The sequence below is a fragment of the Castor canadensis genome, chromosome 16 (genome assembly GCF_047511655.1).
Source record: "Castor canadensis chromosome 16, mCasCan1.hap1v2, whole genome shotgun sequence".
NCBI classification, from domain to species: Eukaryota; Metazoa; Chordata; class Mammalia; order Rodentia; family Castoridae; genus Castor; species Castor canadensis.
The window spans coordinates 66,557,040-66,573,111 of record NC_133401.1 but is presented as its reverse complement, the minus strand read 5'-3'; the positions used below and the strand labels follow the sequence as shown (position 1 = coordinate 66,573,111).

General features: G+C 51.5%; 1 protein-coding gene across 1 annotated transcript in view; it reads left to right on the top strand.

The window, feature by feature from the left end:
• Adamts2 (ADAM metallopeptidase with thrombospondin type 1 motif 2) overlaps positions 1 to 16,072 on the top strand; it is a 240,526-nt gene that overhangs the window by 65,462 nt on the left and 158,992 nt on the right. The window contains exon 3 of the mRNA XM_020166816.2: positions 6,733 to 6,892. Within this exon, the coding sequence (XP_020022405.2) occupies positions 6,733 to 6,892 (160 nt within the window). The remainder of the gene's footprint in view (positions 1 to 6,732; positions 6,893 to 16,072) is intronic.

Here is a 16,072-nt window from a genome sequence, read left to right as displayed (position 1 = left end):
AGAACAACAGTAATTCACTGGTGCCCGGCCCAGATCCTCACTTGGCAGAAGAGGGGACGACAGGACTAGCCCATGACAGGGTTCAAAATGAGGCCACTTGGCTCTGTGTGCAGTGTTTGCCGTCCCTGCCTGCCTGTCTCTCTACTTTTCTCTTCAAAATGGGGTTGGCTCTAGGGACATGTGATGTTTGTGCTTTCTGAGCCTCTGAAATGGACTCTGGCCAGTTTCAGCAAAGAGGAACTTTCTGGAGTAAAGGCGATCCACAGGATCTGAAATTAGGTTCAGGGAGTGGCAAGGCCTGGCAAGTAGGGTTGTCGGGGTTCTGTGATGCTCTGGCCACAGCTCCTCCCTTCATAGAAGGACAGAGCTCTAGATAGGGGAGGTTGCTCAAGAGGACGAAGGGGAGCAGTTGATACTCGACAGAGACCATGTGTCCACCCCAAGCGCTAAGGAGCATTTGTCAGGCAGCGAGGAGCTCTGCTCTAGGGTCGTCCCACAGACAGATCTTGGGAGGCACAGAACAGGAGCTGATAGAGATGCAGGGGATTGGTGCCTCCTGACCCCATGGGCTACTCTTGCCTGCTGGTGGCCAGTTCCCTCCATAGATAGCTACCACTCCTTTTAAAAGGGAAACATCAATATGCAAAAACATCCTCTGGAGCCCATTCTGGTTAGGATGGAGTGGCTTAAACTCAACACAATTTTATTTCCCAGCCTGTTACAGTTTGAATATGAAATGTCCCCCCACAGGCTCATGTGTTGAATGCTTGGTCCCCAGCTGGTGGTACTATTTTGGGGAAGTTCTGGAAACTTTAGAGTGTAAGGCTTATTGGAGGAAGTAGGTCACTGGGGGCGTGCCTAATCTCTAGTCTCTTCCTCCATCTTTGCTTCCTATCTGCCATGAGGTGAAGAAAACTCTGTTACATGTTCCCACTGCCATGATGTTCTGCCCAAGTGCATAGGGCCAAGAAACTGTGGACTGAACCAAAATAAACCCTTCCTTCCTTTAAATTGTTCTCTCAAGTATTTTGGTCACAGCTATGCAATGTAATACATGCACCATCCTGTGACAGGTCAGTGGTGAGGGACCCAGCTCCTTTCCCAGAAACCCCCCCAGGTCCTCCCCAGGTCACTAAGGAATGTCTTCCTGAGAAGGCTTTGTCAGGAGATGCCCTGAGAGTGGCAGCCACAGTCTGTGCAGCACTCCGTTAGACCAGCATGAGCCCTGACTTGTCCTTCTATAGGGGAGGCTCGGTGGCCATTGTATGGTCCAGTGGAACCTTACAGGTTCATAGTCAATGGGAAGAAGGGGAGAAGGGCTATGGTTCTCTTGGAGTTAATAGTTCCAGGAACAGGAATCTTACCAGCATGTTGAAGGGTTCTGATGGCAAATATGTGCAAGGTTGTGTGTGTGTGTGTGTGTGTGTGTGTGTGTGTGTGTGTGTGTGTGTGTGTGTGTGTTTTAGAGCAAGGTTGATCTGAGTTTGGGAACAACAGGGACCTGATACTGGTGCATGTGGCCTTGTCCTCTATCGAAGTCTGGTTCTCTCTGTGTCTGGATCAGCCTCTCTTTTTTCTTTCTAATCTTGATTGTCTCCATTGCCACCTTTACAAACACCTGACAGTCTTAGTGCTGGAGGTTGCAAAAAATGACAAGGTTGAGCTGCAGACCCGGTTCCAGGCATGTACACGTGGGCAGCTGCTGGCGCTCCGCATTTCCCACTGGAGGAGCCAGTGCAGATGAGCAGACGGCTTTGCCCATGGGAACAGGATGCAAACTTGCGTTTCCTCTGAAACCCTAACTTTGAGGGCGTCAGTGTTTTGAGTGCTTTAAAATTCAAAGGAACAGTGATAGCTGCTAAGCCTTTGGATTCTTATAAATTTTTAACTTTTAGCTTCCATTTCTAGTCACTATTTCACTATAAATCAAGCAGCAAAGGGCATAGGAAAAGGAGATTGGGTAAGCATTTTGTAATCCACCAAGATAATGAATCCTGGCCGCTTGACTTGGTGGCCGAGGTACTGACAGGCTCTGGGATCTATCGTGGAACCCAAGGTTGGGGACAGAGTCCTCCTTGGAAGCTTTCCTCCATCCCACAGGGCAAAATCTGTTTGGGTTTGGCAGTCAGTCACAGACTTGCAGAGTGAGAACTGGAGTCAAGGTGTCAGACCTTCTGCAAGACAGAAGCTTGGATAAGGATGGGGTGGGATGGAAGGTCCACCAACAAGCTCCCAAATGGGTGCCCTTCAGACTGGTGTGCTTCAAGAATTCATTAATATTTATTGAGCTGGGGGATGGAACTAATTCTTATTAATAAAAGTTACATGTAAAAACAGATCCACTTGCCACTGGCAGCAGGAAAATCAAAGCCCTTTTGAAAAAAACTCAGCAAAACGTAGCTTATATTTTGTGCCTTGTTTTCTTGTCAGTTTTCTTCTGCAGTTTTTAGACAAATTGCTCCTGGGATGCATATTAAAATGATTGAAAATCAAACATTTTCTTGATGAGTCCCACTTTCTGTGTGGAGAGTCTCTTATCCAGCATTATGTGGCCAATGGTCTGGGGAGGAGGTCAGCTAGCTGATGGTGTTTGGGTGATCGGCATGGGGTCAACCATTAGTTTTGGGAATGATCGTCTAGTCTTGGGGCCGGTCAGCTACTTATCTAGAGAGGGATCACTCACTGGTCTCACGGTGTCAGCTGGTCTTGGGGCTGGTCATCTATTGGTCTCCCAATGATCAGCCAGTGGTCTTGGGGTAGGTGCCACCCAGGCTCATCAGTTTGGCATGTTAGTGTGCATTTCACAACACCCAACAGCAATGAGCTGGCAAGGGATATGTCAGACATCTCTATTTGAGAACATTGTCACTTGTCTGGTTGGCGGAGGGAGCCTGAGTAAACTGATTTATGGCCTCTGGTTTCCTGTCCCTGGCGGCATCAAATGGGTCCCATGTCTTCACATTGGAGCCTGACCTCTAGTGCACTGGGAGACCCCAGGTTATTTCCCTGGGGTCACTCAGCCAAAGAGGGCTGCTTCTCACCAGGTTGAGTGTGGCTTTATTGTCAAGTTAGGTCTTACTGGGATTACTCCAGTGCCAGGGCCTGTGCTATGGATGTCTCCCAGCCTGGGGCGCAGGGTCTTTTCAGACAAAGGGGCTGCCCTGCAGAACCCCGTTGCCTCAATGTCCTTCCCTAATTGCCCCAATAAGTCTGATCAGGCCTGGGGTGTACCCAGGAGATGCTCCTTCTTCAGAAGCCTGGTTCCTAGACCCTGTGTGTCCCTCACAGGCCTCCTCCTCTTCTGGGCCTCAGTTTCCTCATTTGGAAAGCAAGCAGGCTCTGTGACAACAGTGTGCACTGTGGCTCTGACTATTCCCTGGCTACACATGCTCCTGAGGCAACTATGCAAGGAGAGGATAATCCATCCCATTTAAACGTGAGGAATTGGAGTCTCAAGGAGCCTTGACATCTTCCATAAGGTATCAGACAGAAAGGGTGCCTGGACTACAGAGCCCTGGACTCCCAGATAGTTCACTCACTGCTGCCTCTCAGGTTAATTCACACACTTCCTCAGATGAGTTCTACTAATAAGATAGGCTTCAGACAACAGTCTCCCCCAAGACCACACACATAAGAAATGTCTGTGGTGGCGTGCTACAAGTAACTCCTGCTGTTGTAAACATTCTCACCATGTGCCAGTGGACAGGGACCGCCCCCTGTCCTTCCCATCCTTGTCTCTGGGAGGACGTGTCCTGATGTTTTGGGGTCATCCATTCACTCAGCCTACAAGCATTTGCTGACTCCCCACCAGGGCTGGTGGCATCTTGGGACCCAGGGATGAGTCAGAAGTGTGAAGGCCTGCAGAGTTCCCACCAGACAATCTCCTCGCAGCCCAGTGACCTCATTCTGCTTGTCCTGCTGCCCTTCCTTGGCCTTTTGGACCTTCCCACTGCCACGCACCCATGTGTCCTTGTGACTCCACTTCTCTTGCTCTTCTTCCCGTGTCTCAGGGAAGGGCCTCGCCCTTCATCGGGCCTCCCCACCGGGTCCAGGATTTGCTTCCTGTGGCTCCCATAACAAGTTGCTTAAACGGACAGAATTTATTCTCTCACAGTTCTGGCCAAAAGTCTAAGGTCAGGACAGTCTGACTGAAATCCCTGTCAGTGGGGCTGCATTCCTCTACAGGCTATAAAGGAGAAGCCATTCCTGGCTCTCCTAGCTTCTGGTGGCTGCCAGCATTACTTGACTTGTAGCTGCATCACTCCAGTCTTGCCTCCCTGATCACATCGCCTCCTCTTCCACAACACATCTCCCTCTGCCACCTCTTCCTAGGAAGTGGGCATGTGATTGCATTTAGACCCCCCACCCCCAATAATCCAGGCAATCTCCAGAGCTTTAGCTGTGGCTTAGTCACATCTGCCAAGTCCCTTTTTTTAGAGCTCATGCATGGTACCAGGGATTAGGATAACTTTTGGGGGACTCTTTCTCAGCCAACCACAGACTTGGAAGCCCTCCTGGTCCTGGCATCTCCCTTGTATCTGAATTGGATCTGCCTCTTAAGTCTCGTTCTACTTTCTGAACTCCCTCTGGTCTGTCCCATCCAAGCCCTGCTCCCTACAGCACCTGTTCCCAGTGCCTCAGGCCATTTGTGCTCCTCCAGTTCATCTCCTCCAGTAGCCAGCATGCTCCTGCCTACTGCCTTCCCCTGGAGACCAGCTCTTTGTGATATGCCACTAAGCACCTTGCCTTGATGCTCCCAACCACCCAACTGATTGGTTCTTCCCATTTACTGTGGCCTGCCCCTAGGCCCTTACATGTGTGGTTCCCTCTGCCTAGAGCATCATCTTGCTCTCTGTCTCTTTAGCCAGTGCAAAGGGTTGGGGCAGGTTTGGGGTAGACACTGCCACCCTCTTGGTGACTTCCTGAGTCTGAGCCTGATACTATGCTCTGTGTTCCTCTGCACCTTCACCAACCCTTACATTCAACTGGAACTATCTCTTCCCAGTGGGCTGTTAGCATTACTCACTGGCACCTTGGCTCCCCCAAGGCATTGGCTGAGTGTACTGGCTGCATGGCCTCATCTAGCATCCCACACCAGACTGACACTAACGACAGATGCACAGCAGGCCACATGGGAGTGCCAAGTACCTCTCTGTCCTTGAAGACTCCTGGCTGGCAATGGGGCAAAGCCCACAGGGCACCCTGGGGTCAGGGAGAAGGAGGGAAACCTATTAAGTCACTTTATCCCCCCTCCCAGCCAAGATGATGATGTGGCAGAGGCCATTTGGGTGATTTTGGGGGCATGTGGTTTTTGAACATCTGGATGAGTGATGCTAGGGACTATGTGCTGGAGTGCCTAACTGTGACGGCCAGGAGCCCCAGCCAACGCCAGCTAAGCTGGAGTGCTGGATGGGTAACGGAAATGCCAGTGTTACTGATTTTCTGAGAGAACCTGGGAATTTGGTCATTTATGTGGACTCTTCTGGTTCTTAAGTCTGAATAACCAGTTGAAGCTTTTAACACCCTCCCACTGAGGGTTACAATTAGGTGATAAAGAAGAAATACATTCTCTGGTGGGATGCAGTGTGAGCTCTGGGCATGAGACCTTTGGTTTATGGCAGTAGACTGAGAAAATCAAGGTGTGGGACCTAAAGCAGTTGTGGGACAAGTGGATGGGGCAGCAGGACGGCCCACGGGAGGACAGCACCATGTGCTTGAGCTGGGGAGGAGGAAGTTGGGAAACTCTTAGCCAAGTGTTGCAGGAAGAGTACGGTTTGACCAGATGGCCAAGGTGGGAGGTGTGAGCAACAGCTCCCACACTGAGGCCATGGCAGGTTCAGAGGCCAGCTGTGTGCACACACCACCCAGGGACCATTGTGAGGCCCAGGAAAGCAGAGGCAAGCTGATGGCCTTGAATACCATCAAACAGGGCAGCCTGAATCCAGACATAAATAGGGAACCAGAAAGGAAGTGCCATGCTGGTCTGGGTGTGCAGGCAGCAGCCCTCTTGCCTACAGAGTCTGGACCTGTGACCAGGATGGGTAGAGGGATAGCAGTAGGGGACAGTGGAGACTGACCACTGGGGCACATATCTGTCTACAGTATCCACTGCTAGGCTGTGTGTAGCTCGCTTTGGTCACAGACTGAGTTTTCTGAGGAAATCTAGAATTCCAGTTTCAAAATGAAATCTTATCACTTTGAGTGTTGGATTCTGAGCTTTAAAAACATTGTTTGACCTGAACTGAACATGTCTTTGGGTAAACTTAGCCCCTTCTGTGGTTATGACCTTTGTCTTGGACTCTGGTCTCCCGGGGATGGGGATGGCCCATGGCCGATATTTAATGCATCTCGGTGTCCTCCTAGTGCCACACACAGGCCCTGAGCCATGTTTGAATTCCTTCTGGTTTTCTTGACATTTGGGACTTTATAAGCACAGTCACTTTTATGGAAGAAGAGTCAAAGTGTGGAAGTGACGATGACTCAGGCAGAGCCCCTTCCCCCCAGACAAGGTTCACCACTGTCCATTGGCTCTGACCTCCAGAAATGGAGTCTCAGAAGAGGTGAGGGGCCACCCCTCTGTACTCTTCGGTGGACCCTGAGTTTCAGGTGAGACGTAAGGACCCTAAGATCAGGATCATTAGAGGGGAGCTTCTTCCCCCTGGGTCCCTCCTGCTGCTCCCCTTCCTCATTCTGTGCACTGGGAGTTTGAACATCTCACCTTTGCCCCCATAGGCTGGTCTGATCCGGATGGAGGAAGAGGAGTTCTTCATTGAACCCCTGGAGAAGGGGCTGGCAGCACAGGAGGCTGAGCAGGGCCGCGTTCACGTGGTGTACCGCCGACCGCCCACCCGCAAGCACCCTCCTCTAGGGGGACCACAGGCCCTGGACACAGGTAAGGCTGCTATGTGTAGAAGGGCAGCACAGGGAACACTGAATGTCTCCCTGACTGTCTAAGCTCCTAGTTCCAAGGGTAGCATCCTGAGGGGCTCAGCATCCTCTTCTGCAGACCTGACCATAGGCTGAGTGTGAGCCCCAGCCTTGCTGACCACAGGGCATGGTGGTGTCAGGGCCACTGCTGTGTGTGTGGAAGTGACAGAGAGCTTAGTTTCCCACGACTTACAGGGATTGGCCCTCACAGGAAAGCAGAGGCTGTCTAAGGGTCCACCCTCTACAGGCCAAGGACTAGCAAATGTGCCCAGACCAGGTCTGCACTCCTGGCTTGAGCGCTGGGCCTCTAACGACAGCCCCTCTCTTCTCGCCCCTGCAGACACAGGCCTTGTGATGGTACCTGTCTCACTCCCATCCCTCCCTATAGCTTATTGGGAAAGGCTCCGAGTGCTGTTTCTGAACCTCTGAGGGATGTGCCCATAAAGACCTCAGAGGTGCCCATAGCAGCTTCTGCAAACATTAATGGGATTTTTATCTTTCTCAACTTTATCCACAAAGTGTGCTTTGGGCCCCTAGAATGTGGAAGGAGCTTCTGTGTGAGTGGCCACCTGGCTGGAGCCTCACAGAGCTAGGCTGAGCACGCCATCCCAAACCTTCCCAACATTCTCAGGATTTCTGGTTCTGGGCTGTGGTGGAGCCAGACTCAGTGCGTAAAGTGGTCCTGCAGGCCTCCCAGTTCTCCAGGGCCCCAGTGTGCGTGAGAGGTCACCTCCCCTGTGCCTGGCTTTTACCAGGCGTGTGGGCAGCTGTGAGCTAAACCCTCAGCCTCCAGCCCTGTACCCCTGACTAAAAAAAGTCTCTGTAGGTGGTTGCAGCCATGGCAGGTGGCCTAGGATCTTGGGTCAGACCCATCTGGACATTTACAGAAAGTGCTCCAGACACCCCTGGCTTGGCCAGTAAGTGCTGTGAGTTACTGAAATCCTCCCATCTCTCCAAGCAGCTCTGCTCCTTTATTTTAGGTCTCCTCAACTTCCCAGCTTAACAGATCAATTGGGTGCAACCTGGCAGGGCACCATTCTAATTTCAAGAAACTGTGTTGGATACCTTTGCAAAGGAATCGTTCCATCAGAAAGCCAAGGCTTCTCTGGAGCCAATCAGTATTTCTGGCAGCCCCTTCTTCCCTGGTAAAGAATTGCTGTCCACCATGGCTGCCAATGGCTGGGTTGCTGGGTGCTATCTTCTCAGCCCTCCCCAGCCTCAGCCTCAGCCCCTCCCGCCTCATTCCCACCCTTGGGCTTTTCTGCAGGGGGAGTAGACCTGAGGGTAAGAGTGAAAACGGAACAGGGATAGTGCCCTGACCTTGCTCCTTTGCTTGCCAGCCGACCTTGGGCAAATCTGGGCCTCTGGTTAGGTGCTCCCTCATATATCAGATTTAGAAGTGCCCGCCTTTCAGAGAGCTCAGGGCTTAGACACTTTGGGCCTAGGACTTCATTCTTCTGGGATGGCCTCTACTGGAATATTCTGGGTGGTTCTGTCTCTTCTTTCTCCGCCGGGTCAGGGTGGAGCTTGCACAGAAGAGCTGGCCAAGTGTCCCTGGCCATGTCTTTGAGCCCAAATTCCATATGGTACTTATCTTCCTGAATATGATAGTCCTCCTCCATGGTCTAGCTGACCTGGCTTTATTTTCTGGACTTCTCCTAGTGTTTTGGCATCTTCTCTTGAATTGTCCCTCCACCTTACAATCCAGATCCGCATATCATTAATGAGAATTTGGAACTCAGAACACAAGAAAGGAATTTCAAACTCAGAATAAGCCCAGAAACCATTGGCTGTAGAAGCCTCTGGATAATACTAGCTGCCCAGGTCAAGGGTGAGGCTGGACTGGAAGGTGGGGTGGGGTGGGGTTTGGTAATTGGCCATTGGGGGAGGAGGTAAACCTGTCCAAGGTTAAGATCTAGGCCTCAGTTCTGGGCCACAAGCCCAGTGTCTCCAGCTGGAATCTGAGGCTTAGTCCCCTTCTTTGATGTTCCTGTCCAGCATGAGCATGACCCTCTGTGAGTGGCTTGGGTCTACAGAGAGCTTATTTCTTTCTGGAGGTGCCTGACTGTTCCTGCATGGCCCAAGGCTGGAGGGGGTCCAGACAGTTTATGCCAGGCCTGGGCCAAAGGCCTGGGGTGACCTCAGGCAATTCAGCTTTCCATTGGCCTGGGCCTTGTCAGGGCCCAGACTGGCAACTGAGGAACATATAAATACTGTGTTTTATGACTGGGTATAGCAAGGGGACACAGTCTATTGGGCACAGAACCCTAGTACCTCAGTGGAAAGGCATGTGTGTGTGTGTGTGTGTGTTTTCATGTGTATATGTGTGTGTATATGATGTGTATGTGTATGATGTGTGGTATATGTGGGTGTGTATGTATGTGGGGAGTGTGCATGTGTGTGTGCATGTGTGTGTATATGATGTGTATGTGTATGATGTGTGGTATATGTGGGTGTGTATGTATGTGGGGAGTGTGCATGTGTGTGTGCATGTGTGTGCATGTGTGTGTGCATGTGTGTGGGGGGTGTGGGGGTGTGGTGTGGGAAGGCACTGTGGTTTGTCTTCCAAAGGTTCATGTGCTGGAAACTTGGTCTCCAGTGTGGCAGTGCTGAGGTGGCAGAACCTGTAAGAGGTGGGGTGTGGTGGAAGGTGGCTGCTTATGGAGGCTCCACTCTCATTGATAGATTAATGGAGTTGGTTAAGACTCACAGAAATGGATTAGCTCTTATAAGAGCAGACTGTTATAAAGTGAGATCTTGGTTATAAAGCGAGCTCCTGGTCTCTTGCTAGCTGTTTCCCTTTTTACCTCTCCACCATGTTGTGATACAGGCCAGGGATCCCAGCCAAGATGTGGCATCATGCTTTTTCAACCTTCCAGCCTCTAGAATCATGAGCCTAATAAACTTCTTCACTTATAAAGTACCCTGCCTCAGTAATTTTGTTATAGCAACACAATTTGGACTCAGACACTAAAGGACTATATTAGTCCATTTTTTTCTTACTATAACAAAATACCTGAGGCAGTCTAACTTTGTAAAGGAAAAAGGTTCATTTAGCACACAGTTTCAGAGCTTAGAAGTCCAAGATCAGGCAATCCCATTGGCTGATGAGCACCTAATAGCTGAGTGAGCATTTAATGGCAAGAGTTCTTGCTGGAGTGAGAGATCTCATCTCCAGACAGGAAGTTATATGGTGATGCAGGAGCCACAGTTGCTCTTATAACTTCATCTTGCAAAGGACTCATGGGTCCCATCAGAAGTGAGAACTACCTTCTGAGGGCAGCTCCCCCAGTGACCTATAGACCTCCCACTAGCTCCACCTCTTAAAGGTCCCACCACCTCCCAGCATCACTGCCCTGGGAACCACAATCCCAATGCATGTCTAAAGGTTATAGACATCTAAACCACAGCAGGATCCTTTTCTTCTAGTGGATTCTAGAAGGAACCAAGGTCTATGTGGTACCTCTTGCTGAGGTGGGTAGGTGGTGATGACTAGAGATACCGTCCTGTCTCCCCCAAGGCAACTCTGGAAACAGGTTTGAAACATCCTGCCATGCATCAGTGGGTAGTAGGTATGTTGAGTCTCCTGGGGAAGGGGAAGCAGGTGTCCTGGGTCTTTGGGCTCACAGAGCCTCGGAGAATCACCAATTGTTACTGGGATGCAGACCACTGAGGAAACATGGAAAATGAGGGTTTTGACACGTTTTCTCCTGGTTTAGCACACAGTAGTGTCTCATTCTGACCCTGGAGGAAGCTACTAGGAAGGCCAAAGGGTTGTATAGGGGACCCTTTTCTTTCCTTACTGGCCCTATGGGGTCTGCAGATGCATCTCTGCTTAGCTCTGCTGAGCCTGGGAATCCAGTGGGACAGGAGGCAGAGCTCTGAGGCCAGGGTTCCAGGGTGGCCTTTTAGGGCCAGATAGTTGATACATCCCTCAGGCCTCCTTGGGGCCACAGTCCTTTCTTGGACATCTTTCTGGGTGACTTGAGTATTCTGTCTTCCTAAAGCCAGCCTTGTGCCAAGGGATGCTATGTGAGAGGGTAGGGGCTACTGTGTGACATCAGTCCCTCTGATGTTTGTATGCATGTGTGTGCACTCACTCATGTATGTAAACAGGGTTCAACTCTGAGTTCTGCGCCATGCCCTGGCCTCTGTCTTTCATCCCTGCCTGAGGCTATGAGGCTATGAGGAGGGAGCCCCAGCTGGCAAGTGCAAGATGAGAAGCCCTGGCCAAACCAGAAGTCCTGTCTGTACTTGGGACTGGGTGGTCCTGGCACTTCACTTCCCTCTAAGCCCTAGGCAGCTGTGACACACCACCCAGGAGGCTTAAAACAGTAGACATTAATTTTTCTGTAGTGCTGGGCATCAGAAGTCTGGAATCAGTCTCACTGGGCTGGACTCAAGGGGTCAGCTGAGCCACCCTCCGTCTGGAGGCTCGAGGGGAGAATTCCCCTTCTTTAATCTTCTGGTGGGTGTGGGCATGTCTTGGTTTGTCACTACATTACTCCAATCTCTGACTCCATGGTCACATCACCTCTTCCTCTCCTGTCTGTGTGTATTGTGCTACACTGCCTCTACCTCCCTCTTAGCAGGGTAGGCGTAGTTCCATTTAGGTTTCATTTAGATAATCCAGGACCACCTCCCAACTCAAGCAAGACCCTTTATCTAATCCCACCTGCAAAGTCTAGTTTTCCTCCATGTAGTACCAGTCATAGGTTGTGGGGACCAGGCCGTGGTATCTTTGAGGGCCACCATTCAACTAATTGCAGGAAGTGAATCAGTCTTCTTGTGCAAAGCTGGCTATGCACTGGACAGGTTACACATCCATGAGGAACCTGTGGTGGTCCTGGATGGTTCCAGTCTCAGCCAGGTGGTAGCCCACACCTGGAAAGGGTGGGCTGACTCTGAGACCATGTGCATGGAGAAAGCTGACTTTGCTGTTGGTGTGGAAGGCCTGGCTGTCTCAAGCCTTCCAGGGCCTGAGCTTGGGATTCTGCCAAGATGCCTAGGTCATATGCTGGGCACGTGGGCTCCCTTTCAGATTCATAGAGCCATTTGCAGAATATCCTGCCACCCTAAGACAAGAGTTGCACACTCAGAGGCCTGCAGGGTCCAGCAAGCCAATGACCAGAGCAGTAGAGGGAAAAAAAAGATCGGACCCACTCTTGGCCTGGCTTTCATTTCTTTACTTTTGCTATAGATGCAGATAACAGTGAAAACATCTCTGCTAAAATGAAAACAACAGCATGAATGTGGCCATGCATGGCACCTGGCCCTGACCTCACTATAGGTACAGGTAGATCAAGGAAGGGATAGCCCTTCCTTGGCTCCCTTGACCTTGACTGGATAGAATTGTGGATCTGGGACAGCTGGTTCTCTTGCTGCCAAGAAAATTCAGATATCATAATTTTTATGTGAATCCTCCTGATTTTAAAGTGTGGCTTCAGATTTCTGAAAAGCACCATATGGAGCAAATAAAACATGCCCCTCCCAGTTGGCCACTCCTTTCTGAGGTGCAAAGGCAGAAAGTCCTCCAAGGGCTGCTCTACTGGGATTCCTTGGGCACTCCTTGAAACAGAGGAGGAGGGGCAGATGGTTCCCACTTTGGAGACCTGCTGGGCTGCTGTGGCCTCAGTCCCCGCCATACACATTGCCCTGGGGCTGAAAGGAGTCAGACAACCCTGTGCCAGTGACCCTGGCTGCTGCTTTCTTCTCAGAAGCAGTCAGTGCCAAGCCTCTGCCCATTGCTGTCAGGCTGTGGTGTCCTCCCTGACCGGCAAAGGAGGCACAACACCACAGTTGCTGCTCTGCCCTGCTACTGCTGAGGCCAACCTGCTGGGGAGAGAGGGTGAAGCGCCAGCACTGAGCGGCTCCTCCACGTGGCTGAGTGAAGCTGGCCAGCCTGCAAAGTCTCCACCTGATGGCCCCCAGCCAGCCTTTCTCCCAGGCTGGGAAGCCAACCCCTCCCAACCAGACATCATCCTTTACTTCGCCTTCAGCTCACTAGGAGTTTTCCAGGCTGCCAGGGAGCCCATGGTAGACTCGAAGAAGAGAGAACGGAGGGTAGAATAGATGCTGGAGGCTTTGTGGGGACCACAGCCCCAAATGACCTGGGATCTGCACAGTGTCCTATATGCAGCAGGCAGCCAGCAGAGGATTTGGGGAGGGATCTGCCCAAGAGCTTGAGTTTCAGCAGCCTGCTGTGGTTGTACTGTACTGGGGTTTGGAGGCAGGGAGGCTCAATGGGGGGCAAGAACATGATTCAGCCTGGGAAGCAGGCATGACTCTGAGAAGTGGGCCTCAGTGACATAGTAGATGTGAGGTGCGGGGAGAGGGCCCAGCCAAAGGTGAGGCCTGGAGGGAGGGGCGGGTGCAGATTTGCCAACAGCCAGGTCAGTGAGCCTTTCTGCACTGCAGCTGTTGGTTGTCAGCCTCAGCTTCCCTTGGCTGCCGTAACAAGTTACCATAAACTGAGTGGCTTAAAACAACATGATTGATTCTCTCATGGTTCTGGAGGTCAGAAATCCAAAATGGTTCTTTAAAGGCTAACCTCAAGGTGTTGGCGAGCTGGTTCCCTCTGGAGGCTCTAGGGAAGTCTGGCCTCTTCCAGCTTCTGGAGGCTGCCAGCCTCCCTTGATTTGTGGCTGCATCATTCCAACACCCACTTCTTTGGTCACATCGCCTCCTCCTCTTCTGCAGCCAACTCTCCCTCTGCCTTTCTCTTAGAAGGACACTTGTGATTACTTTCAGGGCCCAGTGGAATAATCCAGGTTAGTCCTCCCCAACTCAAGATGCCTAACCTAATCACTTCTGCGGCCTCTTTTGCCGTATAAGGTAATATTCACAGGGTCCAGGGAGTAGGATGTGGACAGCTGAGGGTTCATGATTCAGCCTACGTGTCTTAAGTTTTTAACCCTAAGGTCCTAGGGAAGGGTGGAGAGAGGCCTTTGACTGGATTCAGAGCCTGAGCTCTGGTCCTGGCTCATGTCCCTGTGCCGGGATCTGTCTGCATGTCTCCAACCTAGGCACTTCCTGAATTTCTTGCTAGAGTCCTGGGTCCAGCTCTCTCGTGTGGTCACCCTGGGGCTCTTATACCCTGATTTGGCTCCATGCCCTGCCAAGCTGGCTATTACCAGCTTGCTGCATTGCACCTCAGTACTTGATTCCTGGTGCCCTCTCAGTCCCTCCTCCTCACTCCACTACAGGGCTGAGCCTGCAGCCTGGGGACCAAGGAAACCCAGGAAGAAGTGCCGATTGTGAAACCTGAGGCAGCTGGCACAAGCCCCAGGAGGCGTGTTTCAGAGCTGAGCGCACCCTTGGCAGAGGCCAGAGCGCTCCTGTCCTTCTACAGCCTGGCCCTTGGGACAGCTGTTGGAGATGCCAGGGTGATGATGTGGCCGCACACCAGTGAGGGTGGATGGAGCTGGTGCTGGGAAAGCTGAGGCTGCACATTCTCCAAGGCCTGGGGTTGTCTGGGGTCAGACTTGGGGAGAAGGCTTCAGAGTTGTTGGCCAAGCTAGAGGGGCCCAGCTCCCTGGCCTGGCTGGCTTTGTGGGCTGAGGTCTGTACTTGGGAGCCCTTCTCCGTGGACACTTCTCACCCCCTGGACTGTAAAGATAGAAGCGATGCATATATGTAGGCAGGGCAAGGGTCAGGTTGCCTCATCCTGCTGTGGGGCGGCATAGTGTATTTCCCATGATGCCTGGTACACTGGATTGGTGCCCATGTGTTTGAGTGTTGTCTTCTGCCTCCAATATAGATTTAACAGGCCTGCCCCTCACTTCTCTTCTGCCATGTTTGTGTGGGATCTGGTTTGGGGTAGAAACAACTGGGAGAATGTGGTCTGGGAAGGTCCTGGATCTTTGGTCACTGTGCACAAAAGACTAATGTGGCCCAGAGAATGGCAGTCTCAGCCCTTGGCTTGTCTGTGGTCCCAACTCAGATTCAAGGGACAATTCTCACTAATGACCTATGCTTCTTGGGGGAGCTGCTCAGCACAGGGTGGGGTACATTTTGGTGTAGAGACAGAGTGTACATGGCTCCACAGCACCTCACAAGCTCACTGTGGGGCCGTGGGCAATGGAACCAGCTCCTCAGTGGCTCAGTTTCTCCATCTCTAAATACGTGCAACATTCCAGGAGCTGTTCGATTTAGACAAGACTATCCTCCTCTTATCCAGACCCAGGCCCTGCCCTTGCTTGCTGTGATACATTATGATTCTAGGGCTGCTTGTTTTGGGCTCTGGCATTGCAGCAGCCCTCACTGCCCCTTTTCTGCTCCTCTCTCTTCAGCAGACACAACGAATTGATGCTTTTCTTTCTTTCCCCTGCATTTGTGTTGTAGATGTCTCCCAAAAAGCATTTCTGGCAGCACCGTAATCACATGGCTTCCAGATAGCATGGAGCTCAGAGGTGAAGCAGCATTCTGCTTGCTGGTGTGTCTGGAATTTAATTAGAAAAACAGTGTGCGTGGTCTTTGCATTGGCCTTGGGCTTGGCATGTCTGCTCTTTGCATGTCCCCAACATAGCAGATGCCAGTTTCTGGAAGAGAGGTGATGTCTCCAGGGGCAACTTTGCCTGTTTGTGGCATGAGTGCTGCAGGCATAGGAGCCTGCCTGCTGGGGACAGGAGTAGCTGGGCCTGTCCAGACACACCTTGGACTGGGCAAGGCTTCCTCCATGACTCCAGAGCCCCCATGGACAACTGTGAAAGAGACGGGCTTCCTGTGCAGTGGAGGTCAAAGGGGATGAGCATTCCATGGTGGGTTCCTGACTGAGGGTCCCAGTGTCAGCATTGAAGACAGTCTCCATAATGGAACTACAGAGATGCTCTAGGAACATTTTAAGAGCACAGTAAGCTCTTCAGTAGAAGTGGTGGCTCGGAAACTGGATTTGGGTTCAAGATCTGAACTCTGCCAACTTGCACCAGCCAGAGACCTCTCACCACAGGCCCCATTTCCTCTCAGAATTCCCGGCAGGACGGCAAACACTTCAACCATCTCAAAGCCTGAAGTGTTTTCTATAAAATTTCCAATTTTCCTTGACCCATTTCTCTTTGAAATTAATCCCAAGCAGCACTGTGCTCTTGGCCCTGAAGAACTTTGAGCTGGGAAAAGGTCACACAATTAGGTGGAAATGTTGGTGTCT